Source organism: Strigops habroptila, chromosome 2 (assembly GCF_004027225.2).
Source record: "Strigops habroptila isolate Jane chromosome 2, bStrHab1.2.pri, whole genome shotgun sequence".
In the NCBI taxonomy this organism is placed as follows: Eukaryota; Metazoa; Chordata; class Aves; order Psittaciformes; family Psittacidae; genus Strigops; species Strigops habroptila.
This window is the reverse complement of record NC_044278.2, coordinates 105,495,419-105,508,471: the sequence shown is the minus strand read 5'-3', so window position 1 is coordinate 105,508,471 and position 13,053 is coordinate 105,495,419. Positions and strand designations below refer to the sequence as shown.

General features: G+C 37.3%; 1 protein-coding gene across 18 annotated transcripts in view; it reads left to right on the top strand.

Moving 5' to 3' along the window:
• Window positions 1–12,716, top strand: part of ZMYM2 (zinc finger MYM-type containing 2) — an 83,596-nt gene extending 70,880 nt beyond the window's left edge. For all 18 annotated transcript variants that reach the window (XM_030476482.1, XM_030476489.1, XM_030476490.1 and 15 more), the window contains 7 exons: window positions 1,529–1,623; window positions 2,719–2,887; window positions 3,810–3,961; window positions 7,472–7,586; window positions 8,686–8,937; window positions 9,316–9,436; window positions 10,992–12,716. In XM_030476482.1, the coding sequence (XP_030332342.1) occupies window positions 1,529–1,623; window positions 2,719–2,887; window positions 3,810–3,961; window positions 7,472–7,586; window positions 8,686–8,937; window positions 9,316–9,436; window positions 10,992–11,184 (1,097 nt within the window). In that variant the 3' untranslated portion in view covers window positions 11,185–12,716. The remainder of the gene's footprint in view (window positions 1–1,528; window positions 1,624–2,718; window positions 2,888–3,809; window positions 3,962–7,471; window positions 7,587–8,685; window positions 8,938–9,315; window positions 9,437–10,991) is intronic.
• Window positions 12,717–13,053: the final 337 nt, after the last annotated feature.

Below are 13,053 nucleotides of genomic sequence, written 5' to 3'. Positions count from 1 at the left end.
GAATTGGCAGGAAAATACTACTTTGAGACCTTTCTTAAAATAAGGTCTTAGTTTTATGTATTACAATTTCTAACACACTACAGAATGCAGGCAACAGTGTCTGTTCCCTTATACTGTGTCCTAATCAATCCTGGCTGTAGCTAGTGTCTCCCCTGACATAGCTTCTCTTGGACATATAACTCTCATACCTCCCATGGGTAGCTTCTCTATTTCATGTAGGAAGTTTCCTTTTGCCCTTTTTCATAGATATCCGCACTGGGTGCCTGGACTGCCTTTCTCAGTTTGCTATATGTCTAATTTAAAGATCAGGTCTAGAGGTTAGTCTGACCTTAGTCTTAGGAAGTTTATTAGCCAGGTGTATACTAGACCCTATTTGTAAGTGAGGCTTGGTACTTGGGAAAGAAAAATCGTGGGGAAAAACAAAAATAATCGAAGTGGAGTAGTAAATAATAGCAGATTGTGATAGGTATTGATTAGCACTGATGTGCTTCTGAGAAAGAAGATGAGAAACTGAACGTGAGCCGGCAGTGTGCACTTACAGCTCAGAAGCCAACCGTATCCTGGGCTGTATCAAAAGAAGTGTGACCAGCAGGTCAAAGGAGGTGATTCTGCCCCTCTGCTCTCATGAGACCCCACTTGGAGTACTGTGTACAGTTATGGTGTTCCCAGCATAAGAAGGACATGGAGCTGTTGGCGCAAGTCCAGGGGGAAGGCCATGAGGATGATAAGAGGGCTGGAGCACCTCCTATAGAAAGACAGGCTGAGAGAGTTGGGGCTTCTCTGCTGGAGAAGAGAAGGCTGCGGGGAGACCTTATAGCAGCCTTCCAGTATCTGAAGGGGGGCGTACAAGGATGCTGGAGAGGGTCTGTAGTGATAGGACAAGGGACAATGGGCTCAAGCTTAAACAGAGAGGAGATCTAGGTAGATACAAGGAATAAATTCTTTACTGTGGGAGTGGTGAGGCACTGGAACAGAGTGCCCAAGGAAGTTGTGAATGCTGAATCCGTGGCAGTGTTCCAGGCCAGGTTGGACAGAGCCTGTGTTGTGATTTTTAATGTTTTTAACCAAATATAATGTGCTATATAAAATACAAAATATGAATAGAAATGGTGGCAATATGTGAACAAAAGTGCATGTAGTAAGTGTAGTAATTTTTTCCACTCGCAGCTGCTCATTCCTACCATAACTTAAACTTCCTGATACCAAAGACTGCCTAGGAGGAAAAATTGTGTGGGGGTCCATAGTAAGAAATGCTGCCTTAGTGACTTGAGATAGAGCTTGAAAATGTTGAGTATTGTGTCTTTCACAATTTATTTAGAGATAAACATTTTGATAGCTTTGCTTGACTTTCAAAATAAGAATAGGTTTACTTCCTCTTACAGAAATCCAGTCTTTGGTAATGTTTATATGCGTGCTGTCGTGGACCCCTTATGTTAATGCACACTGCTGTAGTTAATTGTGGGGGGTTTTTCAAACCAATTTTATTCAAAAGATGTTTAGAAATAAGTTTCTGTTAATGTATTTTCAGCAACTGAGGAGCTTGATACAGAAAATGAGTTTTTGTTACCTCCTGTTTTTGGGGAAGAGTACGAGGAACAGCCAAGGCCTCGGTCCAAAAAGAAGGTAATTTTAGCATCCTAATAAAAAAAATTAAAAAGCACAAAATGTAAGTGGGCAAAAATATGCCAGGTTGTGTGCTTTTTTTCTTCAGTTCTCATACTGCTCTAAAACATGTTACTGCCTGTTTGTGCCTAATATCTTTGTGATGTGTGTTTTCTAAATTCTGAACCCATTTTTGCTTGCTATTGGTAAAATTGTCAATGTAATGTGCTGATGTGTATATACTTACTGTACTTTTAGTAATGCTTTTCTACTTTGAACAAAGCTGTATTGGTTTAATTTGATAGTAAAATGAAAGAATGCTGGCATCACCATGGCTTATAATGGCAGCTATACCATCTCCTATATAAAACAGTTCATAAAAACATTTTTATTTGTTTGTAATCTTCCCAGATTTGATTTTCAGTCAAAAATCTTAGCTTACGCATTGCAGATAAATCAGTCATATTCTTTTATTTAGAAGGAAACTAACAGGAAATAGAGTTTCTGGTGCCTGACACAGTGTTGAAATGGTTTTGTTGCAATAACTGCAGTGGATATCGCAAATTTAAGAAAAAAACCAGCCTAACTTCTTATAAAACTTTCTAAGAATAAATGTGTCTTTCTAGTTTTAAATTCAGAGTCCAAACTGTTGGCATTATCCACTGGACATTATCCACATATCCACTACTGGACATGCTTTAATTTAGGACCAATTTCAGCTTTTCCGTTGATGGGTTCAGTTGACCGTAAAAATTAACCTTCTGACATAGATTTGGAGCGATTTTAACTTTCTGCACATTAACACAATGAAATCCTATAAATACACTGAATTATTTGGTGCATCATGTGTTTGTTGCTTAATACAACATAACCAATACAGCAACTCCATTACCAAAATTATTCTGTGTTAGGAACCAGTTTGAACGGCAAATTAGGAGTGTCTGTCAGCTTAAGAAAACTGTCCTTAGAAGTATGTTCAACACAGAAACTACTGAATGAAGCATATGTTGCTTTACACAGAACATTCAGTTTGTCATGTGGCCTGCAGTTTGCTTATTCTGCCCAGCTTCTGTGTTACTGCTGTTGACAGTGTTAACCACTGTGTTTTGATGGCAGGGGGTGAAGAGGAAAGCGGTGTCAGAATACCAGTCTCACGATGACAGCTCTGAAAACTCAGAGTGTAGTTTTCCATTCAAATATGCATATGGTGTAAATGCATGGAAGCACTGGGTGAAGTCTCGGTATTTAAATGAAGAGCTTCCAGAATTAGAAGAACTGAAATCAAGTAAGTATTATCAACAATTTGGCATCCAGATTCTTACTTGGTGGGGAGAATGGCTGTACTCACCTGATTTCCAGCTGGAATTTTTAATAGGAGTTTTCACATGTCCTTGATGTTCCCACAATGACTGGAATTATTTACCACAGAGTTGCCAAACTCCTTTTTTTTTTTCTTGCCTAGTTTTCCCTACTTGGTTCAGAATGCTGGGTCTTACACTTCTTGTGCAAGCCAGGGCAGCAATTTTCTGGCTTTTCTCACTTTCCATGACAATTTTGATTTTTTTTGTTTGCATCCTGGTTTTCCTCATACTCTAACTCACCTTGGAGCTCACACCTTTTCTGGACTTCTAAAGTGCAAGGGAGGGGCATCCTACTCTTTGTCCTGGAAAGAGCTCTTCATCTAAGGCTGGCATTACCTGGCTGTGGAGTTCTGACATGAAGGGGCCTTTTTTCCCGTGGAGCCTTGCTGCTCTTTCTGCAGTGCTCCTCTGTGGGTACATTTGTACTGTGAGGGAGAAGGGGGATTGCTGCTACTCCTGCTGTTCTTCAGCTCCCACATGTGTCTGAGCACCTTTGTGTCACGCTGTTGAATCTTTGGAAACGGCTGTTTCCCCTGAAGGTCTCCCTCTACAGCACCATCTTCACTTCAGCATCTTGGGCCACTTCCTTGTCATCCTTGGCTGTGCATGACATTACATTCATCAGTGGGTGATACTGCATTTGGCTAACCAGACTTAACTCTAGTAGCCTTGTTTATTTTGATACAGACCTAACATTTCAACTGCTTAGTACATTAAGACTCATTCATTGGTTAGTGGAGAGGACATTAAGCCAGTTTTCCAATTTCCAGTCCAAAAATACCACATCCCACTGTCATTGTGTAAAAATTCTGTTGTATAATGTAGCATTTTTTCTCTATTTTACAGCAAAGTCTGTGAAATTAAAGGAAGATCTATTATCACATACTTCAGCTGAATTAAACTATGGGTTGACACATTTTGTCAATGAAATTCGAAGGCCAAATGGAGAGAACTATGCACCTGACAGCATCTATTACCTGTGTCTTGGGATTCAGGAGGTTAGTAAAAGCTGTAGAGGTGGGAAGCGGAGCTGCTGATTTGACTGTAAGCCACTTAAGTGAAAAAAAGGAGACCATGTGGATTTATTGGCTAGGAGCTAGTCATATAACAGCTATGATCTGGAACACAGAGAGGCTGCTGTGTAAATCACATTGTAGAAAGCTATCTGTATAGAAAATGAGTTTGCAGAACCATCCTGAAAACTGAAATGCAGACTGGTATATTGTAATAATTTTAAGCTTCTTGCTAGGTTAAAGCAAGGAATTTGCAGTCTAAAATAGCACAGTTTTTTCAAATGCTTTGCTTCATTTTGTTTGCTAAAGATGGCTTAATGTAAAACCATAATGAAACAAGGCATGATATGTGAATGTTTTACTAATTCTGCTACTTAGCATATAGTGGAAACAAGCTATCTGAAGTGTCCTTTTGGGAGAGTCTAATTCAGTGAATATTGCAGACTGTCATAGTCAGGCTTTTTTGTAGAGTGCAGGAAACTCTGCTATATTGACTGTCTTACACACACCCTGCCCCTGAATTGTAATTACACTGAATTTTGAAGATAAAGGGAGTCAGTTTAGATGTATTGTATGTAAAGGCAATAACATAATACTAGGTAATTAGAAAAACCGATTCCACAGCTTATCTTTTAAGCAGAGGATGTCTTAATTTTTGGTACGTAAGGCAAATCATAGATAAAAATAAGCAGTATTCAGAGCAGAAAATGTCATTCCATAAAAAATGTGTATGATGTGGAAAGGAAGCTGTGCACAGGCTTTGCAATCCTGCTTAAACTGTTTCATACTTAAGGCAGAGGCCATGAATCAAATAACAGATTTTAAAATCAAAATCTTCTTAAAATAAATAGTACTTCCCCTAATTTTTCTGTATTGAGAGTATACAGAACTAAGACTCTTTTCCTCATGGTTGAAATTTGAGAAGCGAGCATTCATTGTTTGGCATTTTAGTCAATATTGCTACAAGGCATGTTTCAAATTCAGCTAGCTTTCTGCTTCTGCACTTGTATGATATACCATCCCTCTGTATCTGTCTGTTGAATTGAAAATACATTAAGCTAATAAACAATACAGAGTGAGGTATGTGTTTATAAAATGGAACTCAACTAATACTTTTTTTTTTCCAGCTCTTTGTGTCTTTGGCATTGTTTTGTCTACTGTGAAAGTTAGTTATTTGTAAAAACTTCATTGGTGTTTTTTTAGCTCATCACTTTGTGTGGCACAACATAATTGTCATGAGCCGTAATATACATACACAACACTGGAACATGAGAGGAACAACTTGTGGTCATTTTACTGTAACTGTAGATTATACTTGCTGCCCAGTATTTAATTCAGGTAACGGTTCAGCCCATTTCATTGGCCCAGTTGTGCCACTGCTACTCAGACTCGTAGGAAGATGTGTTCTTGTCTGTGGAGTTTGCAGTTCACGAAGGCAGACAGGAAGTGAGGGACAGAAACATGTAAGCTTATGAGCTGTCATGAGTTGCAACCAACATCTGCGTGTTAATGCCAAATTGCATGTGTTGCCCTTCCGAAGAAACAGATTTAAACAAGTTAGTGGTACACTAAATGCAATATAGTTGTTGCAATGTGCAACAAAACTCCATTGCTTTCTAGTATTTTCTTAGTCCTCCTTTCCATCTGACAACCCCAACGTGGGTGCTACTGAAACAGAATACTACTACTGCATAAAAGATATGGTTTCTGTTTAACTCAGAAGCAGCACAGAGGAGATTAAATGATGCCATTTAATGATAAAGTTGTGCCAAATATTATTAATGTTTTGCTAACTTAGAGTTAAGCTTCTCTTCAAAGGAAGAAAATGTGGAAGCTGAGGTTAGAAAAAGAGAATTACTGCATTCACTGTGGCTAAGTAAGGGCTTGGGTTGGAGCTTTTCCTCATGGGTGCAATATAGTTTGAGCACAAGGGAAGTGCTTAGGAGTCTTCAAGTCTTAGGTTGTTTCTTTGACTTTGTAAAATGACTGTTTTTCTTAAAGGAAGCACTGGAAAATCTGTTCCAGGAAACTGGTAACTAAGTGAAATGTTACATTTTCTCAGTTCAGTTTCATGTGCAGCTGAAATTCTGTTTCCAGCCAGAAATGGTTCAGTAACAGTTTTGATAACTCTGAAGTACTGATCCTGAAAAATACCACTCTTAAGGTTTGTTGCATGGTCAGGCAGGCACCTAGTGATTTAGCCAAACACTTATTCTGAACCAGGAAACAGAAATATTTTTAGTTGAGTTCTTACAGGCTTATGTGGGCATTGGTTTTGAACCAGTTTTCAGTCTCACTTCAGTTTCACTGCTGGCATTCAGTATAAGTGTTTAATGCAAACCAGAGAAAAAGAAAATTCATGGAGGAAAAATGTGCCAGGGAATAACGGCAAACCCCATGAAGCTTATAGTAAGCTGTGTTGTCTGGTTTAGAATTGTTTTATAAAATCAAAACTGATATATGTAGAAAAAAGCACATTTTGGAGAGTATTGTGCTTTGAAGAATTAGTTAAATGTATAAAATAGTTACCTAAATGAAGATGTTGTGTTGGTAACTTCTAGGAAGTGTATTTGTTCATTTTTTCCTTATTATAAAACTAAGTGCAAAGATAAGGAAGTCAAGATAATGCCAAACTGCCTAGTATAAGCGAGTGCTGTGTTTAATGTTATTTCAAGTATGTGTACAGAAATAGATGCCATTTCCAGAACTGAGTACATTTTTTATGTCTGTCACTTATGTTGCCTTCACTAGCAACAGGCTTGTTCATGCAAAGATAACTCTGAAGTGGAAAATTTAAGAAGCCAATCTTCCATTTCTTAGAAATGTCTCCAGAGAGGATAATGTCAAACACTAGTATAGCCCTCGGCCATTCCTTCTTGGTAAAGGTTCAGAAGAGTTTCTGTCAGTCAGGTGAAGAGGGTTAAGATAATCAGATTGTAGAACAGGCGGCACCTTGCACCACCCGATTATTCTTCCTGCACTGTTGAATATCATTTCCACAAATACATGTTTGGGGGTTGGGTTGTTTTTTTTTGCTCCCAGTCTGTGTTGAAGATGCTTCTGTCAGTGTTCAGAGTTACATTTAAAATAGGAGATTCTTGCTAAATGTGTGGGGTTTTTTTTTCTTTGAAGACTTGGGTGGAGGAAAAGATAAATTAGTTGGGTTTTTTTAATATATTTTTGTTTATTTTTTGTAATGACTCCCCAGTCACTGATAATGTTGCACACAGGAAATTTTAGAGAAAAATGTTAGAGTTGTAATTAATCTGTGATTCATATCCAGTTAGAAATATACAAGATATGTTATATTGGAGGTAACTTTTAACTGCTAAATATTGGAAAAGTGTCATTGCTTTATTTTTAGATACTGTTGGTTTTGTAGTTTTGTTTTGTTTTGTTTTTTAAAGTGCAAGAACTGTACTGATGAAGAACCCTGTAGCACAAGAATTGTTCTAATCTGGAATTGTAAATATTGTGTATCTCTCTTTTGTGTAGTATTTATATGGAAGCAATCGAAAAGACAACATATTTATTGATCCAATCTACCAGACATTTGAACAGGAATTAAATAAAATCCTTAGAAGTTGGCAACCAAGCATACTTCCAGATGGTAATTTTCTTTTTGGTCATGTATGTTTTTAACCTCTTAATAGTTCTGTATTCTTAAGCATGTAGATACATACAAACATTTTATCCATTCCAATAGTAGTTGATTAAAATCATAAATATATTATCTAAGGGTTTAGTTGAGACTGTACCTGTTCTTATTGGTTTGTTTCTTGGTAATGCATGCTGCAAGAGTTGATTTTGCCACTACCTGTTAATCTTAAATTGACTATCCATATTTAGGAGGGAAAGTTAGAATAAGCAGCTGCTCTTCAACCTGTACTTTTTACCTGAGCTGAGTTTATTTTTTGCCCCTTTTTTTTTTTCCCTGATGGGAAGCATGCAGGCACTGCGCTGTGTGTGGGTAGAACAAATGAGCTGTGTATTTTAGCCTTTTAGCTGGATTGGGAGGAGTGTCTGCTGTGGGCCTTCTGCTTAGGAGGATCATCAGTTCATGGAGAAAACAGGAGTTTTCCCCAGCAGACTGATGTTGGTGCTGAACTGCAGAATCCACTGTTCTTCCATCTTTCTCACAATCTTCTCTTGAGTGAGGGCTTGTTCTTACCAGCCCCTTTCCTCTCTCTTCTTCATACTGGCTTTTCTCCATATAGCTCTGAAGAGCCTCTGTATAGGGTCTTCCTTATATCCTGATATGGTCCAGGAGTGCTTTCCAAGTGAGATGGCCATTAGTAATAAGAAAGAAGAAGGTACAGCTATTTGGAGGCGTTGCCTGACCAGAATAAAATGAACTCAAAAATATGCTTTTTATGAAGGGATTAAGATTAGACCCTTGAGCATTTGGTTTTATGTAATAACATGTGGGAGCTGCATGTCAAGAATGCTGTTGTAATTAAATAGAAATGTTTTCTGTGTGAAACTGCCTATACTGGTATTTCCCATTGGCTGTCTCTTCCTGAAACAGTGGGTGTCTGTGTCTTGAAGAAGTAGGTTTGGGGGTGCGGACACATAATTAAATATGCTTATTAGACTTTTCTATCATGGGCATTTGTTAAATTTTATAGTAGATGAAAACTTGATTCTTTTGCACCTGGCCAGTTTATGGGCTAATCCATTGTATTTTCTTTAATATTCTTTTTCTGAAGGATCAATATTCTCTCGAGTTGAAGAGGATTACCTTTGGAGGATTAAACAGCTAGGATCGCATTCACCGGTTGCTCTTCTGAATACTCTGTTCTACTTTAACACTAAATATTTTGGCCTGAAAACAGTGGAGCAGCACTTAAGACTTTCTTTTGGCACCGTTTTTAGACAGTGGAAGAAAAATCCTCTAACAAAGGAAAGCAAAGCTTGTCTTCGATATCAAGTGTCTTCCCTGTGCAGAGCTGATAGTGAAGGTACTATGGCAGTTCAAAATTAGTATTGCAGCAGCATCCACATTGTGCTCCTCTGAGGGACATCTGGGCACCTTGCTAAGAGCCAGAGGTCTGCCTTTCCATAAAGTTCAGCAGCTCTCAGCTCCCAGATTTTTAATCAGAGGCTATGGTCCGAGGAGACTACAGGGTCTCTGTGTTAAATGATCTCTCTGAGCCCACTGGTCTCTATGCTGAATGTTGTGACTTTGTTATGGCTGTGGGTTGCATTTCCAGTTTGCAGATATGCATAGTTGTGGTGGCCAAAATGTGGTACTTGGTGGGCTGCCCACTCTGGGAAGTTTACTGAAAAATGTAAAATAACTTCAAGTTATAGCTTAGATGTCGATTTTCTTCTTAAAGATAAGATTACTACTGGAAAAAGGAAACATGAAGATGATGAACCAGTATTTGAACAAATTGAAAACACGTCTGATCCAGCTAGATGCCCTGTGAAAATGTTTGAGTGCTATCTGTCTAAAAGGTAAGTCTACAGGGTAATACAGAAGTGGTCTAGAGTAGACCAGGTACAAAAGAGAAATGTTTTGATGAAATATGCTGAAGCAAAGGGAATGGATTGAGATCTTCTGAAAAAATATTTAAATGAAAGCATTGATATCTCCCATTCTGTACCTGGACAAGACATGCACAAAGTGCAGGAGCAGTAGAGTATTTCATTGTTAATTGTCAAGGATTCCATTTGAGAATGACAGTATGATTCAATTTTCGTACCTGGAAACACCATGTATCTCTGCAGAGAATTGCCAGGAAGTCATTTGGTAGATTTTGCTACTGAGGGTTTCATTTGTGAGGTCCCTGTTTCTTCAGTAAGAATTGGATTGAGACAATCTGAAATGTAGATGCTTTTGAGATACCTCGTTTGAAAGAATGCTTAAAATATTTTGTAGTAGAAAAAGTACTACTGACAGTAACCCAGCATTTAGAAATAGCTTGTTTCCTTCCAATCTGCACAGAAATTAATACATTAGAAAGAGAAGCTTAGACAACTCTTAAAAAAATAATTTGCAGGTAAGTTTTAGAATTGTTTGAAAACAGGATTTTGTGGGAAATACTTTAATTGAACAGCCATTTGAGCAACTGATTTTGATGTAGATTTTATGTAACTCTAAGTGATGCTGAAGAAATAAAATCACATTGTATATACAACACAATAAATCAAGTTAAGTGTGAGATCCAACATATAAGGAAACAGCATCTTATTCTTAAAAATAAAGAGCTTGGGCACAGTGTAGGTAGACCTGCAAGAATGTGATGTTATAGAAAGAAACAAGTAAAGAGTAGCTTGTTGTCTGTTAATGCAAAGCACCTGTTTTTCATAAACTCAGTAACTTCTGATTGTTTCAGGGTTTGGGGTTTTTTGCCTTCACATTATCAACTGCCACAGTTTGGAGAGGGTATATATTGTTAAAAAGTTGAAGCTGGATTTTTGAATTGAATTATGTGGCCAGTAGGGAGGAGAGAACAACTAACGTCGTCTTCTTTACAAACGTGTCAGTTTAGGGGAAAGAATGCACTTAAACCCATTTGGAGCATTGTTTATGGTGTGGTTTCAAGTCCTGCTGTCTTACAGATGTTGGTCACCATTGTGAACTAGAGCAGCGGACTGCTTCTTCTGGTTCCACTTCTAATAACATATACCTCACATCTTTGATGAAATAATTCTGATAAAATATTTAACACTTTAAAAGCTATTATAAAATTTAAGGTAATGTTGTAATTCAAGGTAATATTGTAAAACTGTTGTAAAATTTAAGGTGATGCTAAGCTGTTTGAAATATACTTGGCAACTAGTGGATGCTCTGAGGATGTGGCATTGGCTGGGCTTGGGCCAGACCTGGCAGGGCTCCTTCTGTGAACAAGAACCATGTTAATCCACATTAATATTTCTTCTATTTTCTTTTCTTAAACTTGCCTGGGCACAGTTAGAATTTCATTTGTGCAGGATGTTGGAACTCCTAACATGCTGGTTTGTCCCGTGAGGCTCTTTTCCTAACCCCCTGTATTTTTCCTCCTTATAGCCCACAGAATCTGAATCAGAGGACAGACATGTTCTATCTGCAACCAGAGTGCTCTGTCTCCACGGAGAGTCCCATCTGGTACACTGCCACTTCACTGGACCGCAACACTTTGGAAAATATGCTCGTACGGGTTCTTTTAGTAAAAGATATTTATGATAAAGACAATTATGAACTGGATGAAGACATAGATTAAAACAAACTTCCAAAAACTGTCACGAAAACAAACAGCATTAGATATAGTCATGCTGCTAGACCTTTACTATGGAAAACATTTCAAGTTTACCCTTTGTTTTATGAGTTTTGTAGCAGTGTGTACCCTGACCTGGGTATTACCATGTAAATAATCTGTGAGTGAAAGTTTCCATTATTCTGCGTAGTGGTTTTAGGATACATAACAAACACATTTCAGATTTTTTTTTTATTATTATTTATTTGATTAGGTATGTTTGTAACTTTTTACATTGCAAAATATGAATGAGAATGTGCCATGTGTAATTTTTTTTTTTTTTTTCCCTTGTAGTAAGAGACATCCATATTGCACAACTCTGCTCTTGGAAGCTCCCTTGAAAGGAGGCTCTTTAAATGGGTTCTTAAACCGGATGGTTGTGTATGGGTAGCACTACTAAAATTTAGAAATTGCTGTGTCTTTCAGAATTTTTAAACAAATTGTAAACTAATAGGTTTTTTACTTTTTAGTTACTGCAGCCTTATAAGGTTACGTAGAGAGATCCCATCTTATGTACCAAAAATAGATGAAAGAGAATGCTGTCAATATTGGTGTACTGTAATGTGAATCTATTCTGGTGGAGACATCTTTTTTTTGTTGCCCTTATTAAAACCTTAGTGTCCTTTCCTTATTTGTGACTCTCTCTCAATTGCCCCTAAAAATAAAAAATATGTATATAAAAACAAATGAATATAAGCTTAAAGCATGTGGTCATCAAGACACATATTTTGTAAAAAAGAAAACCAAAACCAAAAACCCCTCAAAAAAAAAAAAAAAAAAAAAAAATAGAAATGTCTGATGACAATGCTGTATAATTCTTTTCCCTCTTTAGTTTTCCGACCATAAATGCTGGTACCTCATATTACTGTAAATCTGTCCTTTTTAGCCTTAGAAAAAGGGATTTTATGCTGTATTACATAAAGTAATACGGTTTGCAAAATGTTTTACTTTTGTTTGTCATTGCGTTGCTGTATATAAATACAGTCAATACTTGACTAAGGGTGGGAAAATTCTTTTAACTAATGCCTGCATTCAAAAGCCATATGAGACGTGAAGTTGCAGAAAGTTGAAAGATAATTTTTTTGAAGAAAAGTCCTTTCATTTGTTCTATATCCTTTCATTGTGCTCACTTTGCGTAAGGAGTCTCATTTCCAGATATACGTTTAGCTGCTTAAGTTTTGTTACTTGCTCTTGTTTAACTGATGCGAGCAATATGGTCGTTCATGCAATGGTTCTGCTGTTGTACTGAAAAAATGTAGTAGAATACTCTACTATAAAGTAATCATAAGTTTGGCTCTCCTAAATGGCATTATGCATCTTTTGAGAGGAATCATCTACTAAAGGGAAAACTTTCTATGTATATATATTACCACCTGAGGATTTATTTCCTGCAAGGGCTGCATGACATTTTCCTTTTCCTTAGCTTAAAAGAATGCACATAGGGATGCATCTTTCTATATAGAGAAATAAAGCTTCAGTTGCTTTGTTTTGTTAAACAAGTTTATTTAAATTTCTGCTATTCTCGTGTGTCCGTATGTATTAACTTCAGATGCACCACTGTTTCAAAAGTAGATGGAGATGTACATGTTTTAATTTTTCATTTTTTTTTTTCCGGTGGCTCTGCCCTTCCTGTGAAAAAAAGAAATACTATGCAGCACCAGTGAGTAGATCACTAACAGCTTCAATGCTCTTTTGCCTTTGTGAGTGAATACGTAAGAACTTAGTTCACTAACACTTGTTTTTTCAAGTAACAATCATAGAATGTGTCCATGATACATAAAACTGATGAAATCAGGAATTATAAACATGGTTTTGTTCTGATTCCTCCAGCTGAAC